This window comes from Camelus ferus, chromosome 12 (assembly GCF_009834535.1).
Source record: "Camelus ferus isolate YT-003-E chromosome 12, BCGSAC_Cfer_1.0, whole genome shotgun sequence".
NCBI classification, from domain to species: domain Eukaryota; kingdom Metazoa; phylum Chordata; class Mammalia; order Artiodactyla; family Camelidae; genus Camelus; species Camelus ferus.
The window spans coordinates 20,946,186-20,966,543 of NC_045707.1; the positions used below are offsets into that span (position 1 = coordinate 20,946,186).

Genomic DNA, 20,358 nt, shown 5'->3' on the forward strand with positions numbered 1-20,358 from the left:
TTCCATTTATCACAGCACAGTTCCCTTCTGTAATATTTTCATCTGTCTTGGGCCTTAGATTATTGTTTTTTAAAATTCGTGGTTATTTTCTCCTTCTTCCCACATGACAAGTAAAATGGAAATAAAATAGCACTTCTCCTTCTTCGTCATCAGTTTTACACCTTTGGTCTCCAGCAGCCAGTTAGTCTCTTCCTCAATCACCTCAATTTTTCAAATCTAACTATCAAAGGTCGTTTCTGCTGTCTTCACCATGTTCCGTAAACATAAACCTATTCTGGGCTCTAAGGATGTGAACACTTTTGATTGGGGGGTGTTTCTGTCCATCCTTGGCCAACTTCCTATCAGAAGTCATGTCATCTTAAATTAACCCCATATTGATTAATTTAAAAGTGGGAAAAATAAAAGGTCCAAAATACATTTCTTCACTCGTACATGTCAGAAAGATTCCTGGGCTTGAAATAAGACCTACCAGATAAGCCGTTGAGGAGCAATGACATTCTGCAGAGATGAATTAAAACAGCTCGATTTCTGGAAGGTGCTGGGGGGAAGTTAGAGGCTGTAGAGCCGAGACCTGAAAACTCTAATTCACAAGTCCTCTTTTGGACGCTGCAGGCCAGTCCCCAAAAGCTGAATAGGGAAAGACTCAGACAGAGGAGAAGGCAGAGGAACAAATTTTATAAGTAATACATTTTGACCTTAAATTACAGTGCAGCCCCTGCATGTGCCAGGCTGGAACATGCTGGGGTCTTCTTTTGTTTAAGCTGAAATCAGGACCAGAACAGTCTGTTTGCCTCTTTCCCCCAATCCTGGTGGTGAGGGAATGTCATTCCAGAGAAGCTGCAAATATAAAAATAGGAATGTGAACCAGAACAAGAAAGCCCTCAAGCTCCCAGTCAGAACTAGTTGAAGTCAGGGTAGCAGGAGCACACCTTGAGCTCTGCATACCTGGCGAACTATGTAAGAGATGAGCTAGAATGGAGAAGACCTAGGGGTGGGGAGATAGCTTAGTTTTCCTCCAGGCACCCCTGCCCCGGTCTGAGCCCCCTTTACCTCTGAAGCTTTGTGAATGAAGTGCCTCTCAAAAAAGAAAGTGGAATCAGAGAGGGAGGAGTGGTGGGGGGCCTTTTCCTAAGACAAAGCAGCCCTGATTTTTCACCTGACAAGGTTCTTGGGGGTAGAGGGTGGGGCTCTCAAGAGTGAAGCCCGCTGTGTTCCTAGGCCAAAGGTCAGCCAAGTGCATCCAGCCCTGAACTTGACCTACTCTTGGTAGAAAAGTGAAGATATGTTAAGAGATGTTCTTCCCTTCATGAGATTTGGGGATTATTGCAGTTATCTGGTCTTGGAGAACAACAACACATTTTAGTATATTAAAGGCTCAGGAAAGTCCTGGGACAAAGGAAAGTGTTTCCCAAATTCTTCTGAGCATGAATTTTTGGGGGGGATTTCCTACTATCACTCAGAAGAGTCTTCCAGGGAAAACACTGTAGAGGCCAACTTCATTGATTTATTCTGTGAAGAGGGTTGAATAGGTGAATGAGGGAATGGACCCATTTTCTATATTCCCACTTAATACTTATCCCCACATTTTCTACATACATTCCCTGGAATATTTGCTTCAATCCCATGCTTTTAACGACCATATAAATGTAACTGTTCCCAGCTCTGTTTTTCTAGCACTGATCTCATTCCTGAGCATCGTACCCGTATTACTCACGAGCCCTGCTCCCTGGGCGTCAGGCACATGCCCCAATCAAAATGCAGCGTCATCGCCACCAGACGGGCTTCTCTGCCCAGGTCTCCGTCTGTTAATGGCATCACCACCCTCCATTGTGCAACCTGGGAATTTCAGCAGATTCCCAGACCTTTTCATCTCCTTTACTTGGGAGAATGTATTTTAAAGTTGTATACATTTGATAAGTACACATATAATTTACAAGGTGTAACGTATTATACCACTGAGACTTCCCTGTTTCCACAGACATAGTCCAGAATCTCACTTTTCTTTTGGACAATTGCAATAGCCTTGGGTAAATTATGGGCTCAGCGGAATTTTTTCAGGGAAAGGGGATTTTGCATGGGAACATTTTTTTATATCTGCTTGTCAAAATACAATCTTAAATTACAGATATACTTGGAAAAATCTGCAGGAAATTATGGCACTAATATTAATGAACAGTGTGGGGTTTTAAAGCTAGCAATCTCTCCACTACTGCCCTGTCAGTCTCTCTTCTCTTTTGCTGAGTTCTGGGGGTATCTGAACACGTGACTGGAAATGACAATGGGAAGTCAGCGTGCCATTTTATCATTAACGCTTAAGTGAGGTCACTAGGTACAACTGGTTTTTTCCTTCATACAGTTCCTTAGGGTCCCGATTGTGGACAGCTGTTGTACAAAGCAACCAAAGTTCCAGGTAGTGACTGTTCTAGTTGGACTTGTGGATATGTACCTTTCCTGTGATGATTCAAGCAGCTGTATTAATTAGCCATGCTTAAAGTCCTTTTACACATAAACTCACGTAATCTGAAGAAAGAGGTATTGTCCCTTTTTCAGACAGGGGAATTTGAGTGTCAGAGTGGCTAGCGGATTTTCCTAGCATAGCTAGTTCATAGTTTGAGCTAGACCTTGAACTCTGAGCCCTGATCACTTTCCACCACACCTCACCTGGCTCCCCAAACCCACCTGATGGTGGATGAGAGATGGGCTTCCCATGCCTTTGCTGTGTGAGGAACTGACACGGGGTAACCAGCAGCAGGTGGAGCCAGGAGGCCCTACAGGTGAGGCATCCAACCTGTTATCTAACCGTGGGCTGCAGGTAAGCCACCTGCCCTGCCGGATGAAGTCGGGTAGCTTATTTTGAGCAGGGTCGTGTGGCCCTGAGGATGCTCTGTGTATTTCCACAGTGTAGGTTATAAGACTTTCTAAGCATGTTATACAGTATTCAGTCTAGAGTTAATTGTTTATGGATCAGGCTTTGCCCTCACACCACAGATGTAGATCCTGATTTATAACATCATAAGGAAACAACAATAAAGGGTGCCTCAAGATTCTTGCCGGGAGAATATATAGACAAAGCTCCCTTATGTCTTTTTGAATTCCAGGGACAGAGACCCATGGGCTTCGATCAGTGTATATTGGGAAGATCAGGAAATTCTTTTCTTGTTTCCAATCATAGAATCTTACTGATTTGATTTAAATAGAATTTCCTCTTGTTTGTTTTCTTCTGAGCATGAAGAACTGGTCACCCTCCATTCCTTCAATAAAACTATTTCAAATTGCGGGAAGGAGAGTGTGATCAACTCACTCCTCATTTTTTCCTTCCAGCTAAAATACCACAATTGCTTTAACCTCCTTCAAAGCGTCTGTTTTCCACCCCTTGCATTGTTTTTCTTTCTTTTCTTGGAGGTACGTTCAGTTGCTCCATTGCATTGCCCTTTTAAAATAGAGAGACTGGAACTGGACACAACTCTAAAGAGGGTGTGACTAATGCAGAGCATTAGTAAAGAGATTGCTCCCTAAGCTCTGCATGTCCTACCTGCCTTGGCACATAAACAGTGAGCTATTGTAGTCATCAGTTATTAAAAAAAAAAGGAGGGGGGAGAAGAGATCCGCCCTGCTCCAAAATTGACTATAGTAGAGAAAAAAATACATGCCTTTGGTGGCCTCATCCAGTCTGGCTACTTGTTAGGGAGAGAAACATGTGCTCGCCTTGGGGCTTGAGTAGTGTTTGTATACATTTGTGCTGGAGGACCGTGCAGTGGTGTGGGTTATAAGTACTGATCCTGCACTTGAGAAGAACAGAATATATACCCCCTGACCCAGATGGAAAAGGAACCACTAAGTGTTCAATAGGTGCATTGAGATCAAAGCATACAAGGAAAACTTGGCCAGCCAAGTGCTTTTAAAACTGTGCAACATAAGCAAGCACAGTGGGATTTTCAGAAATAAATTTAGTTGAAACTCTGCAGGTCTTTCAAGAGAAAGTTTTAAAACCCAACAACTGGGAATGCAAAACAGGTGCTGCCACCACTTTTGAAAACCGATTGACAATTCCTCAAAATGTTAAACCTAAGAGTTACCAGGTGGAACCAGCAATTCCACACCTAGGTATATAGCCAAGAGAGTTGAAAACATATTCACAAGACACTTGTACATGAATGTTCATAATGGCATTATTCACGATAGCCAAAAGAGCGGAAACAACCCAAATGTGCAACAAATAACGAATGGATAAACAAAATGTGGGGTATCCTTACAGTGAGATACTCACTCAGTCGTAAAAAGGAGCGAAGCACTGATGCATGCTGTAACATGATAAACCTTGGAAATATTATTTTAAGTGAAAGAAACCAGGGCACCAAAGGCCATATATTATATGATCTCATTTATAGGCAAATCCATAGAGACAGAAAATAGATTGGTGGTTGCCAGGGGTTAGTGGGGAGAATGAGTGTTAGGGGAAGGGAGAGTGACTGTTATTGGGCAAGGGGTTCTTTTGAGCTGATGAAAATGTTTTGGAATTAGTAGTGATGGTTGCACAACCTTGTGAATATACTAAACACAACTGAATTGTACCCTTTTAAAGGGTGAATTTTATGGAATGTAGAATAATTTCACACACACACACACACACACACACACACACAAAGAACAAACCCACCATTAATTTATAGATGGACCCCTTGTCATGTTTTAAGAAATAATAAGCACCTCAAAAAGTTCTTTCATGACTATAAGGCTTTTTACCTGGTGCAGGAAATATCGTGCTGGTGCATTTGGTTTCATGAACGTAGAGCAAGATCTTTGTAGAAAGTGGCTGAACTATGATATTGAGAAATTATTCTGGGTGCTATGAACACAGCCTGGGCTGGTGGTGAGGAAAATGGGAACATCTGACTCGGTTATTGCACTGCAAGTGAGCATTTATTTTTGCTGCTACTTAAAGATCCGACTTTTTTTCCTGATGATTTTTTGTGAATGTTTGCTGAGAAATTTGCATATCTGAGGTCCTATTAAATGAATCATCGTATTTGCAGACTTTTTCTCTAGTATCCATTCTGGAAATGGAATGATTAAAAACACACCCAAACTAATTCCAGGCTCTTGGGATTATTATTTCCCTTCAGCTATTTTTTGACACCTCTAATTAGCACCGGCAGCCTGGCTGTCCTCTGACGGTGGTAACCCCCGCTTGTTCCGTCAGCTGCCCTGCTTTCTTTTCCATCGACACATTTCTAATACTTCTGAAGGAGACAGACGCTTCTGCTGCACCCGAAGAGAATTCACAAGGTCTGATGCTTTTTGACAAAATGGGTGCCTCCTCCCGGACTTTGGAATTGATACATACTGTCAAAAAGGGTTTTCCGAATGGTTTCTCTTTGTCACCTTGTACCAGATTTTCTCCTCCATTCTGGAAATGTGCAGTTTAATGTTGCGTTTCGAATCACTTTCAGCCGAAAAAGTGTGTAATGGAATCAGGGCATCCATGAATACTCTTAACGCTGTCAGAGATGCCTTTTGTTTGCAGCTCCGCGTTCCAAGGGGACTGGTTAACAATAGTGAAATTACAGTGGGGGGCTTGCTTGATAATGGGCTCCTTGTCCTTCATGATTTCAGGGAAGCACTAAGGGTGACTTCTTCCACCCTGGCACATCTGTATTGGTTTGTATTTATTAGAATCTAAATTGTGGTGATCACCACCTCCTGAGAAGGAAAGTAGTAGCTGCAGTGGTTTGTCCGTATTTTTCCGCTCAGGGAATATTGGGCTTATTTTCAGAATCACTTATATTTAGACCTGGGAGGTGCCTGAGGTGCCATGATCTGGCCCTGCCCCTGCGTTTTATAGGCGAGGACTCCAAGTCTAGAGCCAGTGAGTGGCCGAAGGTGGGGCTGGCGCCTGCAAATTCTGGTTCCCAAGCCCTGCCCCACCCGGCCTCGCTACCAGCCGATTGTGCGCATGTGCGAGCATCTCTCCAGGGTCGTGGACCCTGTGAGCTGGGCGAGGGTCTTGGTCGGGTGGTGCTCCGTCTTTCCCATTATACTCTCCCGAGTAAACTGGCAGAATTTACAACAACCCAGAAAGGTTCCTCCTGCGCATTTGCGCGCCACAGGCTTACACCCGATTTACTACACACGTGGCGGGGGGGGGGGGGGGCTTCCCTGCCGCGCGGCGGGCCGACCCCTGAGCTGTTAGAGACGGAAATGCAGTTCTGTGCCAGAAGGACGCTTTCAAACACGAGCCTCGGAGCACTTTGCTTTGCTGTCAGGCGGTTCCCGCGCTGCAGGGAGAAGCAGCGCAGGTGTATGACAAAGTGAAGCAGCTTGGTTTGGATTTTGCCTTCAGGAGTGAGCTTGAGCTTGATCCCTGAGTTTTTCGTCTTGCTTCACCTTTCACGCCATGGAAACTGGACTGCTGGACACTATTAACTGCTTCTCAAGTCCAGCAGCCTGGTGACCTTTGGATTTATTTTCCATTTGTGCTCTACAGAGAGATTCTACCTTTATTGTTAAGCTTGGAGACTTTCATAAGTATATAAACATATGTATTTATAAATGGAGATTTATATATGGAGATTTTTTATATACATATAGATTATATAATCTACAGCTATAACTATAAGTCTGTGTATCTATGTATCTATATCCCTTTTTCCCCATTCTTTGTGCCACTCGGACAAAGCCTTTTATTGAGGCTGAAAAGCTATATACTCATTAGTTATCCCTATACCATATTTACATAACACCTATTTGCAAAATCATTTGATTGGGAATTTAGGATTTTGTTTAATGCCAAAGGTTTTACCTTGAGGAGGAAGAAGGGCTAAAAGGTGGTCTGCTCTCAAGAGTACCTGGCAGAGCCTGGCTTTCAGACTCCCCAAGGCTCACAGAAAGCGGGTGCTGACCAGAGCTCTCCTGCCTTTGCCTTAAGTGATTCTCCAGACTTCGTCTTCCTCTCACAACTTCGACGTGTTACTCCTTTGCTTGAACCTGAAGCTTTCTGTTATAGCCAGAGACAACAGCGTAAGAGCTCTGGGATGTCCTGAGATAACATCTTCTCATTTCGGTGAAGGCTGGACATGAGGGCACATGAGTGAGTCCCTGCTGTTCCAGCCGGGTGTCAGCCTGGGGCAAGGGGAGACTTTCAGAAACACTCCAGGAGGGGAGTTCCTTGTCCTGCACAGTGAGACTCCTCCACTGTGCACCTGTGGGCATAGCTAATGGCACATTGCCCACAACACACACCGGCATGTGTTAAGTTCTGCCTGCCCTGGAAAGAGCGAGATGTCTTCTAAGCGATAGAAAGTGTAGCTGGCCGCTTGCTGCCTCCCAGCAGGAACATCTCCTACCCCACTTACTCTCAGTAGTGCTCTTTCTCTCTCTCCCAGCCTGCGGCCAAATCCAGACCCCTGGGTGGCTGCCTCAGGGCCTTGAACTCTGGTAGGTAGCCCACCGGCAATGGATGCAGTAACTTAGCTGGGGGTGGACGTGGGGGATGTTTTCTTTTGTTTTCGGTTTATCGAAGTGTCACAGATTTAACACACTGAAAATGTCCCTGTGGACTGAGGAAGTCACACACATTGCATGTTGTCAGTGCCTAAAGGGCATAGTTTCAAGTTCCTAGGTGCTCAGAGGAATGTGTGTATCGGACCAGCACGGGATGCCCGAGCTGTGGATAAAGGAGAGGATTGCACCTGCACAAACCCTTCTATGTGCCTAAAATTAATGGGATCTCAGCATCCAGAGGAGGGGCTGATGAATCCCCGGTCACCCTGCTCATTCCTCATACAGAACCTCTCTTTATCCTTTTTATTGGTGAGCGTGATTGGCAGTTCTGAACCCACCTCTGTGGGTCTCCTTCTATAAAACAAGTGATGGAGAAGGGTACAGACATTTTCGGCCTTAACTAGTTCTTATTCTTATAACAAAATTCAGCCACTGGCTTCTCAGTCAGTGGCTCCTGACGCAGCTACAGGATACTTTCACGGTCACGCCTAAGCTCTGAGATGTGACTGGGCCCCTGGAAGGACTCTGTGGACACTGAGTACTTGGGTCACACAGGGTTCATGCAGCCTGGGAGTGTGACAGAGATGAATCGGCACTTAGTAGGACTCGAGGTCTTTTGTGAATGCAGGGCCAAATCGAAGCAAAGAAATTCCTCTTCAGAATTTACAAAAGGGACATTCCACGTTTGCTGTTACATTAAATGATACAGAGATACGTAAAGGAAATTTAACTCTTCCTTCCACTTCCATCCCTTCCTTCCTACTCTTTCAAACATAATTTATGCTATCAGACAGCCTGGTGTCAAGGTGGCCGGTTAGAACAGTGAGCCAAACTGAAAATAAGATTGAAACCTTTATTCACTCACTGTGATGGTGCAGGCTAGAGGCAAAGAGAAGGAAAGCGCTCCGTGTTCCCCACAGAAGGACACCGGGCCAGGGCCGGGCAATGGCATGCAGCAGAGACAGGAGGAGTTTTCTCAGGGCTGGTGCTGGCAGGGGGGAGTGGCAGGCGGGTGGTGGAGAGAGGGAAGGACTCAGAGTGGAAAAGTACTGAGTCAGAGTGGAGGGAAGTGTCTTTGCCAAGACTCCCGGGGAAGGTGCCTAGGCGGGGAAGGCAGAAATGTGTGTACAGGTGACCTGCGGGGGACGGTGGGGAGAGGGAGCCCTGGCCTGCAGCCCACCCCCTCTTCCTCCCCAGAGACCGCAGAGCGCTGGCTGAGCACCAGGTGTGGGGAGGGCAGCTTCCCGGCAGGCCTGCCCGGGAAAGCCTTTGCAGAGCCTGAAGGAACACACACAGGGTTCTGGCCTGGAATCAAACACCTCTTGTGTATAGGGCATCTGTATCTAAGTTTTTGTTTTTACAAAAATGGGGTTATACCACACAGTACTCTACAACATGCTTTTCTTTCTTAAAAGTACACAAAATGTAGACTCAGCTCTTGGTTTCGGGTTTGTGTGTGTGTGTGTGATTGTGTAATATCTCACAGATTACAAACCAATCCGTTCAACAATTCCCGTATTGATAGACATTCAGACTGTATCCAGTCTTTGCCACAACAAATAATGTTAAGAATGAATCGCTGACTTGTACTGAGCCTTTTATTTCTTTAGGGCATATTCCCCGAAGTAGGATGGCTGAGACATTGGTTATGTAGTTACAATTGTAGGAGATTTAAAAGGGGTCATGATTCACATCCCCTTTAATTATGAGAATGATTTTTTCACTTCACCCTAGGAGAGCTGCTGTATGTCGTTAATTTTTTCAATAAATGTTTACCAACCTGATGAGCAGAAATTACTTAATTTTTACTTTAAGTTGCCTTTTCCTGGACGAGTGAGGCGGGGCTTCCTGTCACGTGTTTATTGAATGTCTGCATTTTCCCTCCTGTCACTTGCCTGATCGCATCCTTTATATCTGTTTTCTTTTGCTTGTTTGTCAGATGCCTTTTGGAGAAGGTCCCTCCTGCTCTGAGATGGGTTTGACAGGAGTGAGTGTGATCTCCTTAAGAGAAGTTGTAAAATTGATCAAATACCTGAAACGCGCATCCCATTTGGTCCTTTATTTTTCTCTTGACCAGTTAACCTTTTGACCAGTGTGTGGAACAAAAAGTAGGTCTTTTTGACCCCATATGGTGACACTGGTGGGTATAAATAGCAGAATTTTCTAGAACCTGTTTTCTGAGCTCAGACTTCTCATCAGTTAGGAATAAATTGTTCTTATCCTCTCGTGCACCTTATCTTATCTTATCTTATCTCGTGCAGCAAATGTGGGGAAGTGAGGGCTTAAAAACTGTTAATGTCTTTGCTTTACCTCCTCTTCTCCCATCCTTGCAGTTGACTCACGAAATGCATTAAACCCTATCACTCACTGTGTCACAAGTGCTGCCCCTTCTATTATACTGGATAAGAAATGAAAGCATGGAAATATGAATCACAGTCTCTGTGAATGAGAGGCTTAGCTTTGGGGAATGTGTTTAGGAACCGCCCACTCTGTGTGGTGCTGGGTACCAGGTGGGAGGTGGTTACATCACCTGGTCTCTGGCCAGACACTGAGCAGGGAAATGCAGTGTCACCCTGACCACTTGTCACATCCCCAGATCTGGACCCAAGGCCCCAGAAGAAAGGTCAGCCTGTGCCTAACTCTCCTTGACGCTCATTGCTGCCGTGGCTTTCTTGTTTTCTGTTTAGGAAAAACATTTCATAAGATAGTGAAGTGGAAGATATGACGTCTATAAGGATCCTATGATGAGAGAATGTGGCTTTAAAGGCATCTCTCTACTTTATTGGTTGTTTAGTACAGGGTTTGTCAGCCTTCATGTGCACTCTGTTCCCTTTGAAACCCCTTCCCTCTCACTGCCCTCCCCTGAGGTGGGAGACTAGCTCTCTGACAAATTGATCCCAGGATCAGAGGGATGAAAGAGAGCTCGAAAGGAAGCCGGAATCACGTAGGAAGAGACATCGTGATGTAGGGACTGGAAGACTTGGCTGCCAAGCATGCTGCCATCTTTACTCCATGGACGTCTCATAAAGGAGGAACTTGGCAGTTCAGACCAAGTGAAGACTGTCCTGTACATAGATGGATTTAGACACAATGATCTATTTATGAAAGTAGGTAGGTAGGGTTACCCTAGTAGAAAGTATCAGAACTGAATGCTGATGCCTTACTGTGTGTGTGAATTTGAAATTGAAAACCAGTAACCCTAGTGGTGGCTGCATTCTCCCCGCTCCCACTAAGGACAGGGCCCTGCCTAGTTTCCCTTTATCTTTCAAGTCACTTTTCAGTGGTCCTTCAGCCAGAACAACATCCTTTTAGGCCCATTGTCTTTCTGTAAAACCAATGAAAACACATATGGGTTTTTGAGGGCTCAGACTGTAGACAGACAGTTACAGACCTTGGTATTAAGAAAAGTCTTCTTTAGGGTCTTGTCTTCCGGGAGCCTCCCTTAGCCCATCCAAGTCCAGCTTACTCTTCATGCATTTAGTCACTTAACCCTCAGCAGGTAGTTACTGCGTGTCTGTCACGGGCCAGGCACTGAGTGCTGGAGAGTCAGAGACCACGGCTTAGACTCTGCCTGAAAACGTCGTCAGGTGGTTAGAGACGGGCCGCAGAGGCCGGCCGTCGCCGTGACGACTGGGACGGGCTGGGGTACACCGAGCATGTGACACTCTGGGTTCTCAGAGAAGGGGCGTCGAAGGTTGACCGGGAGGGCATTCTCCTGGGCTGACTTGGAGAAGGGGTTAGGTTGGCCAGAAGAAGGGAGAGGTAGGGCGAAAGGAATAGCTAGCGTGAGGCTCGGACCAGAAATACAGGCAGAACCCGGGGTGGAGGAGTGTGCACAGCTCAGTGGTAGAGTGTGTGCTTAGCATGCGTGAGGCCCTGGGTTCAATCCTCTAAAATTAAATAAAGAAACCTAATAAACAGCCCACTTCACCCCTAAAAATGGAAATATAGGCAAAACCCAGATAATGAAGGAAATAGGGGAATGCTGGGAAGGCACCCCCGGCTTGAGGTAGGGGGTATGATGTGATGAGAGTAGTGCTTTCAAGTCACCTTGGTGACCCTGTGGCGCCGGGGTCAGAGGAGGGCAGACCTGGGAGCAGGGAGGGCAGAGGAGAGCTCCTGAGGCAGGCAGATGAGCCCCGGAGGGGACCTGAACCCAGGCACCAACAGAAGGAACCAAGGACAGGGACAGATTTGCATGCTGTGGAGCGGGCGCCAGCCCCAGGACTCGCTGCCTGCGTGGATGTGTCGGGTGAGAAAGGTGAGAAGGCTGAGATGGCATCTGAAATGGGCCCTGGGTGGAAAGGAACGCTGTTCCCTGAGACAGAAAAGGCTGGAAGAACATATTTGGGGGTGTGGTGGGGGTAGCATCATTAAGTTTGAAGCATGTTGAGTCTGAGATGCCAGCGAGTATCCCAGCGCATATCCGTTGGCAGTTGGCTGCTCCCGGCAGGAGCGCAGCAGGGATGTGTGGGCTGGAGAGCATATTTGGAATCATCAGCATATGTCGTTGTCGAAGCCATTGATTCATGCAGTAAATATTAAGGGCACACAGGCAGGGCCAGCTTCACGAGGGTGGGACCTGTACTGTCACACAGGACCCCCCACTCAGGAGGGCCCGCACGTTTGGCTTAGTGCGCTGCTGTCACAGTCGTAAAATTCTCATTAATTTTTAAGCAAAAGGCCTTGCATTTTCAGTTGGCACTGGACCCTGGAACTTATGTAGCCAGTCCTGCTTGTAACTGCTGGACACCGTATGCAGTAGTGGAGCCCCAGTGTTGAGCAGGACAGACGTGGTTCTTGCCTGAGGAGCTTACAGGCTAGCGTGGAAGGCAGGCAGTTAAGTGATGAGCAACAGGATGGGATATGTGCTTTATTAGAAGGAATTCCAGGCTCAGGGAGCATGTGGGAGGGGCTTCTAAACCAAATCCCGGGGATTTGGGCATCAGGAGGTGAGTGCCCAGGGAGCGGGGTAAAGAGACAAAACGGCAGTCTCCCGGCACTAGAGGAGGAGAGGAGTCTGGGAGGGAGAGTCCTGGGAGGTAGGAGGGAAACCAGGAGGAGCCGTGTCCCAGAAGCCAGGGCTGGGAGAGACCATCAAAGGCTGCCAAGGAGATAGGGAATGAGGTCATGCCCAGTGGGTTGAGCAGCAAAGAGGCCGCTGAGGGTCTGGTGAGAGCAGTTGGGTGAGCAGAGGGCTAAGAAGTGAATTTACCTGTGTCTGATGGCTCAATGAGAGCGGAGGAAGTAGAGACCCGAAAGTTGATTATTAAGTGTAAACCTTGGCTGGGAAAGAACATAGAACAGCCCGAGAAGGTGGGTTTCGGATTGGAGAGTGTTGTTCATTTGCTTTCAGTTTCGGTTTCAGTTTTTTTTTTTAATTTTCAACACAGTGTTTTGTTTTTTAAAACTGGTGTATAGTCAGTTACAACGTGTCAATTTCTTGAGCATAGTTTTGAACTCTGGGTAGAGAGAGCCAGTAGAGAGAGGGGCTGGGAATACAGAGGGAATAAGCGATGTAGGGGAGACCTCTGGGGTTGGAAGCGATGGGTGGACTCGCACTGGTCAGGAGGAGAAGGTGAGGGAGAGGGGAGTTTGCAGATGAAGGCTCCTCTCGCCTCTGTGAAGTCCGCCCCACTTTCCTTGTGTAAGTGGACTCCTGCCACCTCCTAGTTCCACTCTCTTCCTCGCTCAAATTCAAGGCAAAGCTTCTCCTGAATTCTCTCATCTGTTCTTATATTCAGTTATATTCACCAGGCTCCTGCTATGTGACAGGCGTGATGCCAAGCATTTGGAATTATAATAGTGAACAACCAGACCAGGCCCCCGACCTCCTGACACTCTGGTCCTGGAGGAGGAGCTCCTGTCTCTTGGCTGGGCGTGTGACGTCTCCTCCCGACAGGCCCACTCTGACACCCCATCCTCCACCTTCCCTTTCTTCCTCGTCTTACTCACTGTCTTTTTCTTCCCTCCTAATATCCAACTTTCTTAGCCTGGAAGCTGGAGTTCAGGGACCATGAAGGAAAAAGGAAGAAAAAGAGTTAAGAGTAGCTTTAAGCAAAATTTTGAAACAGAAGGTTGCCTTGGGAATTTATGGCGTGACTTTTGCTCTAGTCCCCCACGTTCTCAGGACCCTTCTTGCTGCTTTCAGGTTAGGCCCCACCCTGGTCCTTGCTGACACCGCACCCTCGCTCCCCAAGTTTCTCTATCCTCTGCCAAAACCCTGCTCTCTTACTGTCCTTAGTCTCAGCTGATAAATAGGACAAAGACAATTTCAATTAACTTACAGCGATTTGTGAATGGTGGATATCACCATTTCTGGGGGTTGGGAGATGGTTACATTTTACAAGTTTACAAGAAGGAATCTTTAATTTGTCCTATTTTCAGCAGGATAATAAGTGATACGACTGTTCCAGCAAGAGGCATCCTCTTTCCAGAGTCAGCCCCCCAAACCTTTCCATTTGCTCACAGGTCATTTTTCTCCTAGATTCATGAATTCTTTAACGCCCCCAAGATTTGTGTTGTCACCTCCTCCCTTGCCTGCCCCCTCCACCAGTTTCTATGACAGCAGCAATGGGGCACAGGTGGCCAGGGGGTGGGGGAGGGGTCAAGCGGCTGCAGCCATTTACAGGGATAGTTTCTAAGTCAGGGACCGCCTGCCTCTCCAGGGCGAGGGAGAGGTGCCGAGGGTTTCTTGGCACAAAGAATACAGCCCCCTAGGCAGCGAGGCATCTACCCAGAGCTGAGCTCATCGATGGTATTTCCCGTGTTTGTGGGTCTTCACAGAGAAGTGTGTTGGTTCCCCAGGTCTCTGCATCCCTGACACCAGGGAGCTTTGAGGTTTGAACAGAATGCAGTTCCCCAAGCCGCTTGCATTTGTCGTAGAAATGGTAGCCTTCGACCACAACAAGTCGATAATGGGGAGGTGCTGTCAGGAGCCACTGCAGAACAAGGGCTGAGCCCAGGAGGTTCCACCGGGAACAGGCTTAGGAAAGGTTGCTCCACACTTACCGATCCTGAAGCCTCTCCTTTAGACGTCTGCTTTGGGGAGCTCCGTTCTCCCAAGAGTACTGGGGTCAGTGGTCACCCTTGGGCACGTTTTGGGGAGTGTATGGATTTCCTCCCTTTAAGATGAGATGAATGGTTTCTCCTGGACCCAGGATATGACCCTAGAATCTCAGGAGTCTAGGTCAGGTGCTCTCAGATGGTAATGTGCCTGTGAATCGCCAGGGGCTCTTACGACAATGCAGGTTCTGATACATTAGTCTGTGGTGGAACCTGAGAGTCTGCATGCCTAACAAGCTCCCTGGGGAGGCCTGTGCTGCTGGCCCACAGTAACCAGTCACCTGGAGCTCTGCTTTCTACTACTTCAAACACTAGCCCACTTATGACTGCTTAACTTAAAGCTGAATTAATTAAATGTGAATAAAATTTAAAATTCAGTTTCTTGGCTGCACTAACCATAATTCAAATGCTCAGACCCACATGTGGCTGGTTGCTGCCATACTGGACTGCACAGATTGAAGCACAAGTTTTAATGATCACAGAAAGTTCGATGGAAGAGCACTAGTGTAGAGTGAGCCTCTGTGCATGATTCACTGACCCAGCCATTTATTCGCTGAGCATCTATTACGTGCCAGGTAGCATACTTGATGCTGGGCGTTAAGCTAGCAGAAAAAGTAAATGTCAGCTAATGAGAATGTCATGCCCTTAAAGATACCTACAGTGTGGTGAGGGATCCAGAGTTGGTGACAGTGAACTGGTGCCTTGAAGATTGGAAGGAAGACTATCCCCTGAGCATGCATGTGTATTCTGACCTCGCTGTAGCGTTATCGCAGAATCCAGGTGCTTATGACATCGGCCACTGACATGCATTTTCACCATTGCAGGGCTATAATCATCAGAAACGGAGAAATCATCCCCATGTCTTCGGAATTCACCCCCGAGACTGAGCGCCAGCGGCTTCAGTACCTGGTAAGAGTCCTTTGGGTTTGGCAGAGCCCAGAGGTGGTGTCAGGGATGGTGTCGGAGCTGTTGGGGAGGAATGTGTTGCTATTAACATGAGTGCAGGCCCACAGCAGTAAGTGACATATGGTATTAACTCCCCCTCACGCACCTCCTGGATCACACATCCCGGCTCCGTGTGCAACGACCCGCTCCGTCTCCATGCATTTATTACCGTGGCTGATTTTCTCCCATCTGTAACCAATCAAAGACCACGGTGCGCTCTGTTTCCTTTAATGGCTTAACACGAACAATATGAAACGTCGTGTTAAAGAAGGCGGCTATCTTCTTCCTAGGCCTGCTACTCACTTTAACTCAAATAGAGGGTTCAGACGAGGCTGAATCTCGCCACGAGGAGGGTGGCAGCCCAAGATACACCGCTGCTTTGTGCTCAGATATGAAGTCTCCAGGGCTCTTGGGCAGAGATGCAGATGGCAGAAAAGTCTGTGTGTACCCTGAAAATACATTCACGTAGCTCCCCGTCTTTGGAGCAAAATTACGAGAGGGCTATAGGAGGGCTGTTTGGTTTTTCAGATCTTAGAATTTTTGCTTCACTGAAGATTTGAGTTTTCTGGGAAACAGAATAAATTCCCTGCCCTCAAACCAGGGGGTCGGGTGTTAGGCAGAATCTCAGTTCCATGACTATGGTCATCGTCCTGGATTACTCTGGGGTGGGCATCTTTGGGGATTATCTGTAAAGAGTAGTTCTGTGGATGAAATATTTCCTGCCAACCAGCTTTCTTTTTAGGCAGTGTGGCTAAGTTAGTGACCTTCTGCTCCTAGGAAAGAATTAACCCAGCCTTCTCCAGAAGGACTTGGTTCATGTCTCTAAATTCTGGCCTTTGGGAACAGCTGGGCTTTGAGGACTTTGGTCAATTTAGAAAGTAGCCGTGCACTCCCCTCACTTCCCTTCTCTGTGTTGTGTTGGTTTTACCCAGTAGCTAAGCTGTGTTGTTTTTGGTAGTTACCTGGTACATAAGACAGCAAGAATTTAGAACCAAGGTAAAAACGTTTCTTCAGGCTTTGACCAACAATTATTTTTGAATTTATCTTGCTGTTTTCAAGTAGATAAACCTGGAGCCACTCTGGGGGGCCCAGGATTAGAGCCCTCCCTGTGTTTGGCAGTCTCGGTGGGAGGAAGGGAATTGCAGCCCGTGGGACCCCATCCTCATCCCACTCTTACGCACCAGCTGGGCAGCTTTGTTAGCTTTGTTGCAAGTCTCTTAACCTTTCCAGACCTTGACCTGTCACTTATAAAGGAGAGAGCTACAGGGTCCTTGCAAGTAGGGTTCATAACCGCCAGCCCCCTTGCTACCTGCTTAACTTTCTCCAATCCACCTTACACAAAGCCCCATGTGACCTTCACATGGACCTTGTCACGGCTTTGCCTAAAAACCATTGGCTCCCACGGTGGACAGAAGGCTGGCCACACTTGGCCAACCCAGAATCGGGGTTCCCATCTGCCTCTCCGGCATCACCTCACTGTTAACCCCACCGGTGCCACCGTGCATCCCAGGCTGCGGCTTTGATCTTTTGTTTTCAGGACACATTGTGATCTCTCCGACCTCCATGCCTTTGGAAATATGCTCTGCCAGGATGATCCTTCCCCTCTTCTCTGCCAGGAAGACTCCTTGTCCTTTGAGACTCCAACAGAAATGTCACTTCCTCCAGGAAGTGTCCCCTTACCTCCCAGGGGTCCGTCCCCAGTGCTCACACAGCTCCGTGTAGAAGCCCCCAGCGTGGGGTATTGTATTGCTTCTTCTGAGCTCTGTCTCCCCTTCCAGACTGAGTCCTGGAGGGCAGGCCCCTTCCTTAGACTCTTGACAGCGTCAGTAGCCAGCACAGAGGAGACACTGAATCAGAATTTGTTGACTGAAGGAGCCAGTTTGTCTTGATGTCTGATCATCACCACACAGGACTTCCCCGCTCCCTCCCCTGAAACCTCTCATGGCGGCACCAGGCCTTTGCCTCCCCAGCCTCGACTGCACCCTGTCTTCATCACCTCCGTGCCCCTTAAAAGAAACCATCTCCTGTTTACTCTGGCTGAAGGCAGTGAGTAATAGCAGATGGACTTCTTTGTTTTGAAACACTTTCACATTTTCATGTGGCAAGAACGGTACCAAGAGCTTACAGCATGAACTTTTTAGGAGGGAGGAGAGGCTGGCAGTTTTCAGATTCACATTCCAATACTGGTGGTCTATTTGGAGATGGTTGGAATAAGAAGCGTGTGGCTTCAGAGCTCAGCTTCGTCACACGACTGTGTCTGTGATTTCTACCGGGCCCCTGCCCGATTCCCCAGCGGCACTGTCAGTAATGGGCACAGAGAACCCCAGAAGGCAGCTGTGAGGATGAAGTGACATAACATGTGTGGCCTTCTTTGGTGCCGCATAACACTCACTTGGTTATTGGAGAATGAACCAGTCTTGCCACTTCAGATTCTGCTGGCCTGCAAACCACAGTGGCATTTTTCCCTTTATTTTTATTTAAGAATCTCTCCTGATGTTTCTAAAATTAATGTGTATTTTGGTGTCACCCTTGCATGATCAGCATGGACACCATGAACCCACTGAACTGAGCCTAATATCTGAATGTCTAAAAGGTAAAAGCACTGTCCCCATTCTTTTTAATCCTGACTCCTAAACTACGTAGGTTTCTCTAATTTATAAACGAAAACTTTTCTCCCCAGGCAACAGGAGTATAAATGACCAAAACATAAAATACCCTGGCTGTCCAGCCTCCTGTCCCGTTGGGCGTCTAGGAATATATGCTTTGAAATGAACAATTCCAGTAATAATATTCACGTGCTCTGTGATGTGAATCTTTGGGGTGAAGTATTTGAGAGAATTAGGGAATTGACAGACAAAATAACTTTGTGGTGAAATATTTATGTAAAGTTTTTGAGAGTTAGGCAGTTTATAGCATAAAATCTTGAAAATGATAACAGTTATGAAAGGAAAACGGAAGTGTGATGTGGATTTCTCCCGGCCCCGCCCAGGCAAGAGCTGTGTGACCTCAAGTCCCTCACACGATGTCTCTGAATCTCCTTTTCTCCTGAGTGAAATGTATAGGAGAAATATTGAAATATTTATTATATATTCTGAGATCAAAATAAAAAGTAATCTCATAATGACATCAAATACAGGAGATATCTTACAAATTTAGGTGCATCTAATCCTACCAGTTCATTTTTTGGAAACATCAGTTCCCTTAAACTAGTTGTGAAACAGTTTTGTTTAATGATAGCTGTAGTCTCCTTTACACGATCTAAACGAGTTAGGACATCACTGGAAGTTAACAGTGTATTCTTTATTCTGAGGTCAAATCGAGTTTTATTCTCATGATGTCTCAAGAAACACTTGTGAGAGATCATGAAAACCTTTGGGTCCCCAGGGACTTGCTTTGAGCAGATGCCTGCAGTCCCAGGGCTCTTTGACTTGCAGAAATGGTTAATGATTTTCTTGGAGGTGGGGGGAGAGGGGTCAGAGCCCTTTGTACATGAACCATTTGATCCACGTCAAGCAAGAATGTTCTTGCTATGCACAGTCCAGACGCTCAGGGATTACAGAGCTGGAAGCAGATTATAAAGAGATGGATGTGGCAGGCACATTAATCCTGTTTGGTCTTGGATCCTGACCTCAGAGGGCCCTTCGTAGCAGCTCTCCGGGTAACGTGAACTTTGTTCTGTAGGTTCTTGTGCTGGGTGATTAATCAGACAGGCTTGAGGGTCTGACCTGTTCACACGGCCTGTGGCAGGTGTGCGCTGAGGGGGTCAGGGGCCGTGCACTTGTGCCCCAGCAGCCGGGGAGAGCTGATGGTCCGATAGTCACGAATACGCCTTGTTCTTCTCTTGCTGGGTTTTAGGTGATTTTATTAACGTTTCCAGGGTGATTGAAATAAGATATTTAAGGGGCCCACCAAGCTCGATGGAGTCAAGGCCCAGATAGGAGGGAAAGCAGTCTGGTTTGTGGGTGTTTCTTGGCAGTTTACTGCTCTGATACTGTGGCCTCTAGAAAAATCATGTCACCCTGGAGTGATGTGCTTCAGGTGACAGCCAGACATGGATCTCCCTTGACGGGGAACCTTAGAGCCCTGAGGTGTGGGAGTAACGGCTTCCCCTCTGTTCTGCCGAGACAAATTTATAAACTCTGATTTGATTACATGAAGATGTGCCGGGATCATCCAACCTTCAACTAATGCACATCTGTCCTCGTAGATAATTCAAGCCTGCAGCTGTTTATCATCAAGGGCAATGGAGAGAGGGGATGAGAGTGGGTTTCAAATGCGCATTTGATACCCACACGTGCTACGTTATCTGAGGTGATGTCTTGCGTTGTCCTTGGGACCGCCCCCAGCCTTCTACACTGAGTCTGGTTTGGTTTGTCTGCTGTTTCCCTGGTGCCTGAGCTTGGAAAGGTTTCAAGTGGACAGTGTGTGCCTCTTGGCTCTTCAGGGTTTTTTCATTCTCAAGAATTATCTCCCAAGAAGTATATGCTTTAAGCCTAAACCTGCTTTTAAGACAGGCAGCTATGATCGAGTGTGTGAGTGAGTGAAAACAGCTGATCCTCCACTTCGACCTCACCCTTGACCTTGGGAGCAGGTTGTTAAGCCCGAGAGCCTGGCTTCAGTCACAGGGAGGCAGCTTCCCCGCCACTCTGCTTTGCTTGATGACGCAGTCTTGGACAAATCCACTCCAATCCCACCTCTTTCCCCGTTTAACCCCTTTTGCAAAACTGCGTATGAGTTTCAAAATCTCAAATTAAAAAATGGCAGGCTAGAGTGGTTGACATTTTTCCTATTTACTATCAGTTGCATCAAGAAGAAGCCATAAGAATTTTAGTGTGAAACTGGCACTGC

At 46.9% G+C, this 20,358-nt stretch overlaps 1 protein-coding gene across 1 annotated transcript in view; it reads left to right on the top strand.

Moving 5' to 3' along the window:
- Positions 1–20,358, top strand: part of PPM1H (protein phosphatase, Mg2+/Mn2+ dependent 1H) — a 227,762-nt gene that overhangs the window by 140,316 nt on the left and 67,088 nt on the right. Inside the window, exon 5 of the mRNA XM_032493111.1 lies at positions 15,390–15,474. Within this exon, the coding sequence (XP_032349002.1) occupies positions 15,390–15,474 (85 nt within the window). The remainder of the gene's footprint in view (positions 1–15,389; positions 15,475–20,358) is intronic.